Genomic DNA, 14,870 nt, shown 5'->3' with positions numbered 1-14,870 from the left:
AAAAATTGATGTGCCACACCGCCTGTGTGCAGCAGGTGGCGCTATGACGGTACCTGATTATTGTTATATTGATGTGTTCAGGCCGGGACCCTTATCAAACGTGTGAAGTCTGTAGCAGATCAAACAATGTATGCCTGAATTACAACAGCTTCCTGTTTCATGGCGAAATATCACACTTTGCTAGGCTGCCACGGACACGCCCTTCAACGAAAAGTCAAGATCTTCGCAATTTATCACCGCAAAGGGCTTAACATCAGTCTGACCAAATATGATGATGATTTGATTAAATCTCTAAGAGCAGTAAATCACAGAGTAAAACATGGCATTTCCTGCTACCTCTAGGTGGCGCTATGACTGATGTTGAATATTGGCATTAAAATGTGTTCAGGCCAAGACTCTTATCAAACATGTGAAGTGTGTGCCAGATTGGACATTGTATGCCTGAGTTATAACAACTTCCTGTTTCATGGCGAAAATGCCGAACTTTGGCAGGCCGCCACGGACACACCCTCCAGCGAAAAGTCAAGATCTCCGCAATTTAGCATTGCAAAGGCCTTTAGATGAGATTGACCAAATATGATGACGATCTGATAAAATCTCTAGGAGGAGTTCGTTAAAGTACGACGCTTGGAAATGACAAAAAATGACAGAGAAAATTCAAAATGGCTGACTTCCTGTGGGGTTTAGAGCTTAGCTCCAAGAGACTTTTTTGAAAGTCTTGGGGTCATAGATGACCCTACCAAATTTAGTATCTGTACGTTTTCCGTAGTGGGGGGGCTGTTCTCTTGAAATTTTGCAGGTGGCGCTATCGAGCCATTTTTACACGCCCACTTTTGACGCCTATAATACATGTAAATTTTCGCCACTTCTGACGTGTGTGCAAATTTTCATGAGTTTTCGGGTATGTTTAGACCCTCAAAAATGCGATCCATTTCGGAGAAGAAGAAGAAGAAGAAGAAGAAGAAGAAGAAGAAGAAGAAAAATAATAATAATAATAAACGGAGCAAAAACAATAGGGTCCTCACACCCTGGTGTGCTCGGGCCCTAAATATAGCTTAAGACGGATATGCCATCGGCTTCTTGATCAACTATTATGAACTATAGGCGATGACGTCACTACCTGCGAGAAACCTGACAAATCTCCAAGTCCCATGTAAACGCAGTTGTCTGCATAGCTGGTTCATTGATTTGCATGTAAACGCATGAAAACAGTTTTTTATAATAAGCAGATTTTTGATAGTTATCCGCTTATTCTGTTCATGTTAACGTACTTTGATTTAAAATAGATCTGATTTCGCAAAGAAGCATAGAGAAATAGCAGACAGCGTCCAACTCACTGAAAGCAGAAACTAAAAGAAACTGTCAGTCAGTGGCTGTGGGCGGGGCTTTATCAGTGTGACATCACATTGCTTAGAGAATCAAAACAACATGTGTAATGGGACTGCTTTGGTTTAATGGGGATTAAAAAAGAAGGGGTGAATAGATTTTTTTATATTGTAGGGTGGTTGTGTTCACACACTGCCAACATACATTTATGTCCAAACATCTTTTAAAAGTGAAGTTTGTAGAATATGTGCCCTTTAAGTTGAGGAAGACAAGTGCGTATTGTAAAAGTTCTTGTACTTCAACTTGTAGAGCGTTGTGGGATATGGGTTCGATTCCCAAAAACACTGAAAAAATAATGTGTAAAACCGTTATGAATAAAAACTATGGATATAAATTATTTATTTTGGCTGTTGATAATTTTATTCCAATGCAAAGATATAAATGATATCCCAAAAGGAGGAGATGCGGCACTCCAACATGGTTCTTATTTGTAAGGGTATTGCCACACATTAGATTTGAAACTGATTTTTTTCTTTATTTTCGTTATTATTACAGTACTTAAATCTAAACAGGCTTTACTTGAGTACATTGACATGTTGTATAAAGTATAACATATATAACTTAAAATCTAAGAAGCATAGCTTATACCAGGTTCTGGGCTAAGCAGGATCGAACAGAGCATTTGTGTACACAAGTGTCTGAATGCCTGAGAAAACCAGATCAATATTTCAGAGATTCAAGCAAAGTTTCTAGCATGCAGATCAGCTGGCTTCATGTACGCTGATTCTCTTGCATGTGTTTTCAGTACAGCGCTCCAGGATCAGCTCAGGGCTTGGCCGTGGAGGAATGACCGGCACGCTCTTATCCAGATCTTCTTCTTTGGTTAAGTCTGATTTTGCAATGTTCTCTACACACAAAGAAATATAAGAATTCATTTTCACATTTATGTATTTATCTAAGCTATACATGTTATCAGCACATGTTTCTAGAATTCGAACCCATGAACTTTTTCTTAAAACAATGCCAGACCTTTCATGTTTACAATACACACCTGTGTTCGTCCTCCTCTCTTGTAATGGTGATCGTGTCTTAATCTTGGATTGAGAGTTTAGTCTTCCTCGCTGCTGTAAGAACCGTCGGCTCTGTCTGCGATAGGTGTCCTGAGTGATTCTTTGACGTCCCTTTGGATGGATGCTCTGGACGTTGCGTATGGTAGATCTGTTAGTCACAATTGAAAGAAAACCGATTAAATTGAGAAATAATCTTCCGAAATGACACTTGAGAGTTTGGTGAATGTTATAGTGTGGTTTTTAATGTGTATCTACCTCCTGGGTGGTGGTGTGGATCTTTTGACCACATCTTTCTCAGCATCCACCTCTTTTCTTTCACCCGTACTACAGAGGAACATGGATGGGTAGTAGCCTGTATCTTCACCTTTCCTGTTAGAGACAAACATTTTGATTTAATTGGGAGTCAAAGATTTTTCACTAGTCACCTTATTGCTTTGGCAATGAAATACGGTCAAAAAAATGGTCCCTAGCTGTCACCGGAGTGGTACCCTTTTGAAAAAGTACACTTTTGCTGAAGAGTGTATAGTAGTACCTCAAAGGTACATAATGATATCACATTTATACATATTTATTAGGACTGTCAAAAGATGAACTCATTCCCTGCCAGCCTTATTTTTTAAGTTGGCCGCCAGCATTTTTTCTGATTTTTACAAAAGTTTCACAAAATGTCTTCCAGGAAAATTCTTCTTCTAAAAACAGTTCTTCTATAAATATATAAACATGCAATATATTTAAAATAAAAGAAAAACCCCTCTGCTTTTAAACAAATAAATAAACAAAACCAAAAAAAAAAAATTCAATTCTTACTTCATTTGTTCTCTTTTTTAAATATCGGTAGGTTTCTTAAAAAATACCAAAAATTTTGAGCAAAACACTGAAATAATTGAATTGTTGTAAAGGAATTTTGTTAGAGATCAGATTCAGAAGGATTATCAAAGTTAATTTCAGGAGTTTACAACATTGTTTAATTAGCAAACGCTTCAGTTTTTTATAAATTAGGTAAGAGCGCCACCTAGTGGATAATAGCGGAAATATAGATTACCGTACAAACTCGTCAGGGAAGTACGGAGCCCCTAAGCAAAAATTAAATAAAGTTTAGTTTCATGTGCGCACATGATACTTTCATGTGGGCACATGATACTATCATGTGCGCACGTGAAAATATTAAGTTTAGTTTCGTGTGCGCACGTGAAACTTCGCTTGTGCACGTAAAAGTGAAACTTTAATGTGCGCACGCGAAAGTTTCACGTTCTCACACCAAACTAAACTTGATATTGTCACGTGCGCACACGATAGTATCACGCGCGATAGTTTTTACGTGCACATGCGAAAGTTTCACGTGAGCACGCGAAACGTAACAAAATAATTCTGCACATGAAGGTTTCGCGTGAGCACATGAAACTAAACTTTTGATTTTTTTATTTCAACGTGATACTCGTCAATTAATTGCATACAAAAGTTTGTGTATACATTTATAAATTTAATTAAAAAAAATTATGTAAAAAAATAACATTTATATATAACATAAATATATAAATAAATAAATAAGTGCACACACATATATATTTGCTAAAACAAAATTTTATTTTGAATGCGATTAATCGTGATTAACCACGATTAATATTTTGTCAACCCTTATATGTGAACCTAAATGTTACAAAGTAGGACCTTCGTAAGGGACCTTTTGAAAACTGTTCTGACAGTGTACAGTATTTAAAGTAAATACAGTTGACCCCTACCTGACAACCCACCACCCGTCTAGAAGTTTATGGATAACTTCAATAGTCTCTCCTAACTCCAGAGTCAGCTCATCCTCTTCAACAGCTTTATAGGCTCTGGTGGTTTTGTAGAGTTCTCCTGTTATAAATAGATATCAATACATGTCAACACAACACGATCGGTCACTTCACTCCAATTTAACCCCATGTTTGCTGGTCTCAGATCAGCGGTGGTTACTGACCTGCATAATTAGGCTCTGGTTCTTCTGATTCATCTGCTCCATCCAGTGGTTCCAAGTATGAAGCTGGCACCCAGCCTCTCTTAGTCTCACACTGACAAAACCACCAGCCTGCAGATCAAACCACAACAAATAAACAAACATGAAATATTGCAAAACAAAAACGTGACCATGAATGTAAAATCCAAGCTAAAGTCTCACAATCTACTTTTGAGATTTAGGAGCATCAAAGTTTGATTTCACTCATTGATCCTTGACATGACCTTACTTGGTCGAAAGATATCAGGTTATTTTTTTCACAGAATGTTCTTTATATTATGTAAGATGATTTAATGTAGTATACCATAAATCACAAGAAATAATTTTAGCTGGGTTTATAGGCAAAAACACAAATAACAAAATATATTTTTTAGCATTTACATGAGCTGCTTCATTATTTTTTAAATCCTTTGACCCATCAATGCACAAGTGTTATGTTTTAAAGAACTACTAAATACGAAAGTACAAAGACTCTGAGCTACTGTGGTTCAGCTATGAAAGTGTTATGCAATAATGGAGTTGGCCAACATATTTTGTACTTCACATAAATATGACTATTTATCCTCATAACGCTCCAATGTAGTGTGGGTGGAACATTGCATGCTTTGATGGTAAACTTAATGACAAACATCAACTCAAAAATAAATAAAAAAAACATGTCACATATCTTTAGATGAGATTCTTGTGATTCACATCATGATGTGAACCCTTTTAAGATACAATCAACACAGTAGGTACAATTAGTGTCCTTTTTAGGCAAATTTTACAGGAATGATAAGGGGTTACATTTATTGCTGTGTGTGATAGCAACACAGGAATGACACTGATGAGTAAAAACTGGAAGTTCAGCTGACTAGAACAGTCACAAAAACTTTACAGGTCAAATAACAAGGAGAAACTAGTAACTATTTTAGTTAAATATATTCGACCTAACAATGAGCAATGTATCTTTACTGCATTAATGAATCTTTGTTAATATTAGCTGACATATTGTTCTCTTATAGTTCATTGTGTATTAGTTAGTTAGTGAAGTATCAGTAAGGGAAGATTAATTAAAGGGATAGTTCACCCAAAAACGAAAATTATGTCATTATTTACAACCCTATACATTTTAATGTTTTGATGAACACAAAAAAGATATTTTGAGGAATGTTTATAACCAAACCGTTTTTGAGCCCCATTGACTTCCATAATACTTTTTTCCCTCCTACTTGAGTGAATAGGGCTCACGATTGATTTGGTTACAAACATACCTCAAAATATCTTCCTTCATGTTCATCAAAACAATTTATATAGGTTTGTAACAACATCTAGGTGAGAAAACAATGACAGAATTTTCATCTTTGGGTGAACTACCTCTTTAAGATTAATAAATGCTAAAAAGTATTGTTCAGTGTTTATGTTAAAGGATTAATCCATTTTCTTATTAAAAAAATCCAGATAATTTACTCACCACCATGTCATCCAAAATGTTGATGTCTTTCTTTGTCCAGGCGAAAAGAAATTATGTTTTTTGAGGAAAACATTCCAGGATTTTTCTCATTTTAATGGACTTTAATGGACCCCAACACTTAACAGTTTTAATGCAGTTTAAAATTGCAGTTTCAAAGGAATCTAAATGATCTCAAACGAGGCATAAGGGTCTTATCTAGCCAAACGACTGTCATTTTTGGCAAGAATAATAAAAAATATGCACTTTTAACCCACAACTTCTCTTCTTCCTCCAGTCGTGTGACGCGCCAGTGCGACCTCACGTAATTGTGTAATGATGTCGAAAGGTCACGTGTTACATATATGAAACGCACATTTGCGGACCATTTTAAACAAAACACTGACACAAAGACATTAATTAGTATCATTCGACATACAACAACTTCGAAACGGTCCTCTTTCTCCACACTTGTAAACACTGGGGCGTAGTTTCGATACGTCATTCGTGACCTCTTGACGTCATTACGCAATTACGTGAGGTCGGCTCGTCACACAGCCAGAGGAAGAATTCCAAAGGTTCCTTATGCCTCCTTTAGGATCGTTTAGAGTCCTTTGAAACTGTCATTTTAAACTGCATTAAAACTGTTACGTGTTGGGGTCCATTAAAGTCCATTAAAATGTGAAAAATCCTGGAATGTTTTCCTCAAAAAAACATAATTTCTTCTCGACTGAACAAAGAAAGACATCAACAATTTGGATGGCGTGGTGGTGGGTAAATTGTCTGGATTTTTTTTTAGGAGAATGGACTAATCCTTTAACTAATGTTAACAAATCAGACCTTATCGTAAATAGTTGCCATACAGTATGGTGCCTAACATTTCTGCTCTTAACTCTTTCTCTGCCATTGACGAGTTATCTCGTCAATAAGGAACTAGTAATTGACGAGTTATCTCGTCAATTGGGAGAGGACATTTCCCTGCCAGTGACGCTTTCCTGACAAGTTTTTACTGTAATCTATAATTCTGCTTTTATCCACTAGATGGCGCCAATTTATAAAAAGCAAAAGCTATTTTTACAACAGTTAAAACTCAGTGTATGTTTTAATAATTGTTCTGAATCTGATCTCTAACAAAATTCCTTACAATAATGCAATTCTCTCCGATTTTTGCTCAAAATTTTGTCTTTTTGAAAAAACCTAACCATATTTAAGAGGTTATAAAAAAAGGACAAATGAAGAATTTTTTTTCCTGTTTTGTTTGTTTGAAAGCAGAGGATCTGTTCTTTTATTTGATATATTTGTATGTTTATATATTTATAGAAGAACATTTTCGTGGAAGGCATTTTGTGAAAATCCCAAAAAATCCCGGCGGGCAACTTAAAAAAAAAAAAAAAGGCTGGTGGGGAATGAGTTAAAAGGATAGTTCACCCAAAAGCGAAACTTCTGTCATCATTTACTCACCCTCAAACCTACACTGTAAAACCTAACAGTTAACTCAACTCAAACCATTCAAGTAAACCGGCTGCATTAGGCCATTTAAGTTTTAAAACACATAAATTGAAGCACCGTGAACCTGAGTCATGTGCAATTATGCACTTATATTTAAGTAGTGTGAACTTAAATATAAGTGCATAACTGCATATCACTCAATTTGTTTAGTTCACAGTACTCAAATGTAACTGTAACTAATGCAACCGGTTTACTTAAATGGTTTGAGTTGAGTTAACTTTTAGGTTTTACAGTGTAAAAATAAATCCAAATTATTGTAATAATCAATGATACGCAAAAATTGCTACCATTCAACTCATCACAATCTCTTATCTGTCGCTTAAGGGCAGCCACAACTTTCATCTACACGCTTGCTCACCGTTTGGACTCTTCTCCACAATGTCCACCATGTCTCCTGCCTTCAGTGTTAGCTCATACTTTGAACTCTTGCTGTAGTCCGCAATCACTCTGTAGCTCTCGAGCATGATAGGCCCGGTGATTTCTGTACAAAGAAATGCACAAATGTAACATCCACAAGGCACTGCAGTCAATATAATAAATATATTAGAGCTCATGGTTGATCTTACCTGATGAGGTGTTGCTCCTTGATCTACTGGTGGACATGATAAAGGTCTCGTTTCTTTTGTATCTACAAAGAGAGATGGCAACATTGCTATATTATTATATTATTATTATATTATTTTCGATTTTTTTTACAATGTTTTGACCGTTTAAAGCAGGATGGCCATTGCATTACTCTTATAACCACTGTCACCTAATGTGTCAAAACATGTTGTGCACTAACCACAGCTGAAAATTGTTGCAATATTTACTCACGGGTGAGGGGCCGGTGGAGATTCATCCTCAGGCCGCATTTTGAAGAAGTCGCGTACCAGCTGGCAGCGGGAGATCTTTGGAGTAAGGTCGAGCAGAGAGCGAAAATATTCGGCAAGAGTCACCTGCCTCGTCTCCGTTGATTTTTGATTGTCCAGCCATTTTGGAGCTGAAGGAGATAAAAAATGGTTTGAAAATTGACTTCAATTTCAGGCATTTCTGTCATATGTGACCCAGTACATTATGTTGTGATCTACATAAAATCATGCTACATAATGCAAAGATAATATATGACCTATATAGGTTTAATATTGACTGAGTAAGGTCATGTCAAAGTCAAAGATTGAAATCAAACTAAAATGAAACTTTGATGCTCCCAATCTCATAATGAAACTTTAGCTTGGATTTGGCAGATAAGATCACATGAGGTTATGTATTGTGCTGCATGGTATTTTTCCATAATATCTGTCCGTGATATACAGGTGACTGCAACACTGGAAAGTCCAAAAAAATTACAACTTGTCTGCAACATCTACCACAATATCCTTCACAAATATTAATTTGCAGAAATGAAACACCGGCACAAAAACCCCACACAAGGAATCGCATATGCAAAAGGCTTGCACATGCTGCTCTGTGGTTTTCATTATTTTCTACTTTCATGAACTTTAAATAAATAAATAGATATATTTGATATGCTTGACATAAGACAGGTGCTTCCTCTTTTGAAAGGAACCAAACTACATTCCTGTCTTCTCATGCTCGAAAATGAAATTAATGAAGGCTGATGACGTAAAGCATTTACAAGTCTGTAGCTGTTAAATTATAAAAGTGAATCAGTTACAATATGCAGACTTGGTCCTTTTGAGAGTTCCTGTTTCACAGAAAAACAGATTACCTGGTAATGGAGGAATAATTCTGTCTTTTGCATCAATCTCTCCTGCTTCAATAGGAAACATTTCCTTCAATGCTTTCTATAAATGAAATAATATTGGTTAATATATATATTGTATGTAATGCACACAAATATATATTTATTATACATACATTATGCACAAATGCATTTTAGGTTTTATCATTTTGTGAATACTTTTTTTTCAATTGAGGTTATATAAATTTTAATATAAAAGATTGTTACATTGTGATGCATGTAGCAATAATAAATGTAGGCGGTAAAGGAAAACACAACATGCTATTTTACTTTCGGTTGTATGAAATAGGACAGGACTTACATGAAACGTGTGAATTTCTGGATACCGTCTGTAAACCAGCTTTTCTGATTGATCACTCCATTTGACCAAGATCATGTATACCTTTTAAACAGAATTCAAATATAGTTTTTTCATTTTTTTAAATATATTTTTAGACAAAAGGTACAAGAGCTGTCACTGGGGCGTTACCTTTTCAAAAAAGACCCCTACTATGTAACTAAAGAGTGCATACTAAATATTTAGTGCAACTAAATGGTACATATTAGGGTACTATCTCTGTGACAGCTACCTTATTGAGAATATAAATTATGTAATGTCTGTATTGACAAGTTTATTTTGTTATAAAATGTCAAAGTTGCATCTACTTAAAAAAATAAAATTGGTAACACTTAAAAATGTTATGTTTTATCAACGTACATTTTCTCACTTTAAGTGAAAAATTTAGGTGAAATCACTTTTAAAAATTACTTCAATTTGTAACACGTAAAAATGTAAGCTTTATCAACTTAAATTTGTAATTTTTCAACTTTATAATTTATAATTTATTTTATTTTTATGTAACCAATTTAAGTTAATCCAACTTTCAATTTGACAAAAATCGCCATTTTAGACACAGAGATGTAAAAACCATAATTTTTCTGTAGCCTACTTACATAATGCTGACTGAGAAAGTATCTTTTCTCAAATCCCAACAGCTCCACATGTCGCACATAAGTTTCAGCCATCCTGCAAAACAGAGACTCGATGGATATCTAAAAGAATCAGTGACTGCTCTATTATTTATATAATACATGTGTTTATAGAGTATGAAAGTAGGAGGGGCTCACTTTCACAGTCCTTCCTCTTTCACACGTTACCTAAAAATGGTGAGGAAATATAGATGAGAAAGTCCAAAGTTACATGTATTGACTACGTGGTCATAACATTTTTAACGCATTGCAAAAGTACATCAGGGAACTAGGCCCGTTGAAACACTTTTACCCAAGGTAATATTTCTCAGGGCTTATTTTATGAAAGTTTTTTGTATAAAGACAATATATTGGCTTGGCTACACAAAAAAAATTATTAATTCAGTCAATTATTTTTTTAAATGTAGCTTAAATAAATTGATTGCAACCACTTACCTTAAAAATGAGTAAATTGAATATATATTTTTACAAAAACCCTCCACCAATATTCAAAAGTAAAAAGATACATTAAAAGGAACAGTATGTAGGATTGTGGCCAAAACTGGTATTGCAATCACAAAACTTGTGGCTAAAACTGGTACTGCAATCACACAACTGGTGGCCAATACACAACATGACAACATAAACATCAGTTGAGGGCTGCAACTCCACTTTTTAAATGACAATATCCTGGCCAGACCACTGTTGTCAGTGATATAAGTATTTGAAATGAAAATGATTTCTTAATGTCTAGTGACATATCAAGGCCATTTTATGATTAATTTCTTACATACCGTTCCTTTAAATGAATATATTTTCATCTTATGACACAATGGGGCAGTTTCCAGACAGGGCTATGATTAATCCAGGACTAGGCTTTATTTGGGCATTTAGCAGTTTTTACAAACAAACCTTACAAACAACAATACTGGTGTGCATCTTGAGACAAAACAATGGCGTGTGTTAAGATATGTCAAAACAAGTTGTTTATAAATATAGGCAACACAAACATGCATTTTAGTCTGAGATAAGCCCTGTCCGGGAAACCACCCCTATTAGTTATTGTCAGTTATACCACGGGTCTGTTGAATGCTGTATTCTGATTGGCTGAGAAATGTTCCGTGGGTATGCATTAATTTCTTATAACCGCACACCTAACTTGTCAAATGTCTTAAAAATGGGCACCAGAGCAATATTTGTGGTAACCGTGGTATAAGAGGAATAATTGACTCCGGTCCTTTGAATTATAAGAAAATAATGCACACTCGCGGTGCATTCCACCTTGGGTGTGCATTATTTTCTTATAATTCAATGGCCCGTCGTCAATTATTCCTTACCTATGTGACCCTGTCTGTAAAATTCAGGGTAAAGTCACATAATTATGAAATTTGGAGAATCAAAGCTCATTCATTTCAATATAATTTAAATCTTTGACATGATCTTACTCATTTAATATTGTCATTTGCACAGTATGGTCGTTACATTACGTAGGATGATTTTATGTAGAAAAAAAAAGACTTTAACTGTTTTCACAGACTGTATCACATTTTGTACATTTACACTTTTAATTCGGAGGTTTATAGTATAGCCTACTGAAATATAGCCTTTGTGACAACTCCCCATGCCCCTATATAATATAATATGTGATGTAAAGTTGTATGTTGTATATGTAAAACTGTGAGGTAAAATTATAACATCCAGCCATCAAATCACCAAACCTTTATTTTCATGTTTTTGGACTTTTGAGGGAAACCGGAGTATAATCCTACAGTAAATTACACAATAAGTAATGCATCATTGCTTAACCTTTCATTATGTCATAATTTGTCATACATGATATACTGTACATGTCACTGTTAATATAACGACCTTAAAAATGCAGCAGGTAAAACAACTTGGTTTTGCAAGTCAATTGAACATACTATTTTAAATTTTGACTTAAAAAAGGTGACATCACTTATAAAAATAAGTTGAAATTGTTTAACTTAATTTGTTAAGTTAAAGTAACATAAAATAGTTTGATTGGACAAAAATGCAGAATTTTTTTAACAGTCCAGTAGTGCAGACATTGTCTAGATGCAGTTCCTCACGTTCACTTTTGTGTCGTTTTCGAGTTTACTGAAAAAGAGAAGGAAGTTTTGAGAAAACAAACTTATTTAAGTAGTCACTGTCTAATCCATTCTAGTTCCTCTATTTTTTTTTATTACTGTCATATATCATTTCAACAGTGCCTGTGAAAAACAGACATGATTAACAATACTACACTAATTTCTGTTGTTGTTTTTTGTATTATAAAAAAGATTGTGACTTATTTTTTTAGTTGTTCTTATAAGGCAAAACATTTTCACAGGGTTTTTTTAATCATTTCATCATTTTGTGTACAAAGACTTTGATTTTTTATTATCAAAGATTTACACTTTGTAATATTCTCAGCAAAAATGACATTTCAGTGATGTAATAAGCCTTAGCTGTTTTTGTTAATACAGTGACACCAGATTGTCTTTTCAAATTTAATTTTCTTTTTTTTTTTACAAAACACCAGGACAATATTCTAAATTATATAATTATAACATATTACTTTTATTATATTTATTAAGTCATTTATAGCTTTCTAGGGCTCATTCAGACAAATGTTTGAATGTGTTTTATTTTGAAAAGCATATTGCCACATATACAAAAGATTGATGCCGTTGAGTCATTATGGAAGTCATATACAATGTGAAAGGAGTTGTGAAAGACATGCGGCCATTTTTTCCCCACACACTTTTAGATATTTTCTTGCATGTACTAGACAACAGATATTTTGGTTGTTGTTGTTGTATAATTTTCCTTATTTGTGTTGTATATTCTCCTTATTTTGACTTTAGAAACAGATGAATCAGAATATATATGTAAGAAAGAGCAGCTATGCAAATGCTGTTTTAGTCCTAATTACCACTAGACACTACACCATTCTTTTTATTGAAAACGTATTAGTCATTAAAAATGACTAAAACTTCTGAAAACATTCTATTTTGGAATGATTATAGTGTCTCTAGGAATCTATATCTTTAACTAAGTCTAATTTCACTTCCCATTTCCTAAAAATATGCTGTCTATTGCCAAACCCAAGTAAATTGGGATGTAGGCCTAAAATGTATGAATCACATACTTACTTTCAACATACTGTTTGATAGTAACATGAATAACAACATTTGATGAGTGTGATCTGTAGGTCAGGAATGACAGAATATAAGTTACACGATTCACGAAGATACAAAAGTTGTCACTGAAGTGGAACCTTTTCAAAAAGTACACTTTTAGCTGCATATTGATACCCTTAAATGGTACATATTAGGACATTTAAAGTTACTACCGTCCCAGTGACAAAAGGGTACTTGTGTAGTATATGGGTATACAGTCACCCTTTCCAATGGTAGAAGTTTCAAGTTTATTTGTCGTACCACTATTAGTGGTAGTTTGTACATTAAAAAAGCTTGATGTGAAGCAAAGCAGAACAGTAATGATAAAAAGTATTTAAAATAGTTTAGAATACATTATACACTCACCTAAAGGATTATTAGGAACACCTGTTTAATTTCTCATTGATGCAATTATCTAATCAACCAATCACATGGCAGTTGCTTCAAGGCATTTAGGGGTGTGGTCCTGGTCAAGACAATCTCCTGAACTCCAAACTATGTGTCAGAATGGCAAAGAAATGTGATTTAAACAATTTTGAGCGTGGCATGGTTGTTGGTGCCAGACAGGCCGGTCTGAGTATTTCACAATCTGCTCAGTTACTGGGATTTTCATGCACAACCATTTCTAGGGTTTACAAAGAATGGTGTGAAAAGGGAAAAACATCCAGTATGCGTCAGTCCTGTGGGCGAAAATGCCTTGTTGATGCTAGAGGTCAGAGGAGAATGAGCCGACTGATTCAAGCTGATAGAAGAGCAATTTTGACTGAAATAACCACTCGTTACAACCGAGGTATGCAGCAAAGCATTTGTGAAGCCACAACGCGCACAACCTTGAGGCGGATGGGCTACAACAGCAGAAGACCCCACCGGGTACCACACATCTCCACTACAAATAGGAAAAAGAGGCTACAATTAGCACAAGCTCACCGAAATTGCACAGTTGAAGACTGGAAAGATGTTGCCTGGTCTGATGAGTCTCGATTTCTGTTGAGGCATTCAGATGGTAGAGTCAGAATTTGGCTTAAACAGAATGAGAACATGAATACATTATGCCTTGTTACCACTGTGCAGGCTGGTAGTGGTGGTGTAATGGTGTGGGGGATGTTTTCTTGGCACACTTTAGGCCCCTTAGTGCCAATTGGGCATCGTTTAAATGCCACAGCCTACCTGAGCATTGGTTTTGACCATGTCCATCCCTTTTTGACCACCATGTACCCATCCTCTGATGGCTACTTCCAGCAGGATAATGCAGCATGTCACAAAGCTCAATCATTTCAAATTGGTTTCTTGAACATGACAATATGTTCACTGTACTAAAATGGCCCCCACAGTCACCAGATCTCAACCCAATAGAGCATCTTTGGGATGTGGTGGAACGGGAGCTTCATGCCCTGGATGTGCATCCCAGAAATCTCCATAAACTGCTAGATGTTATCCTATCAACATGGGCCAACCTTTCTAAATAATGCTTTCAGCACCTTGTTGAATCAATGCCATGTAGAATTAAGGCAGTTCTGAAGGCGAAAGGGGGTCAAACACAGTATTAGTATGGTGTTCCTAATAATCCTTTAGGTGAGTGTATACAAATGCATTAGCGTGTGTGGTATGTGTGCAATGCATTTCTTATAGTAAATAGTGGAAATGGTTTAGTATATGGTTCAAAACA

General features: G+C 35.2%; 1 protein-coding gene across 1 annotated transcript; it reads right to left on the bottom strand.

Annotated features, from left to right (window-relative positions):
• Window positions 1-1,840: 1,840 nt before the first annotated feature.
• On the bottom strand, window positions 1,841-10,199 carry ncf1 (neutrophil cytosolic factor 1). The gene is made up of 12 exons (XM_055200500.2): window positions 10,182-10,199; window positions 10,008-10,080; window positions 9,376-9,456; window positions 9,042-9,117; window positions 8,147-8,312; window positions 7,897-7,958; window positions 7,689-7,811; window positions 4,357-4,464; window positions 4,136-4,253; window positions 2,652-2,765; window positions 2,378-2,544; window positions 1,841-2,233 (listed from the first exon to the last, which is right to left on the bottom strand). The coding sequence occupies exons 2-12, from the start codon at window positions 10,077-10,079 to the stop codon at window positions 2,088-2,090; spliced, it is 1,233 nt and encodes a 410-aa protein (XP_055056475.2). The 5' UTR covers window position 10,080; window positions 10,182-10,199; the 3' UTR covers window positions 1,841-2,087.
• Between the last annotated feature and the right edge of the window lie 4,671 nt (window positions 10,200-14,870).

The sequence above is a fragment of the Misgurnus anguillicaudatus genome, chromosome 22, assembly GCF_027580225.2.
Source record: "Misgurnus anguillicaudatus chromosome 22, ASM2758022v2, whole genome shotgun sequence".
Classification (NCBI taxonomy): Eukaryota; Metazoa; Chordata; class Actinopteri; order Cypriniformes; family Cobitidae; genus Misgurnus; species Misgurnus anguillicaudatus.
The sequence above is the reverse complement of the archived record's forward strand: the minus strand, read 5'-3'. Positions and strand labels throughout refer to the sequence as shown.

Coding starts and splice junctions, on each gene's coding strand:
- ncf1 (XM_055200500.2), bottom strand. CDS start 10,079: ATGGCTGAAACTTATGTGCGACATGTGGAGCTGTTGGGATTTGAGAAA. Junction 9,118..9,375: donor CAGAAATTCACACGTTTCAT/GTAAGTCCTGTC, acceptor TTTCATTTATAG/AAAGCATTGAAGGAAATGTT. Junction 7,959..8,146: donor TCTCCACCGGCCCCTCACCC/GTGAGTAAATAT, acceptor CTCTCTTTGTAG/ATACAAAAGAAACGAGACCT.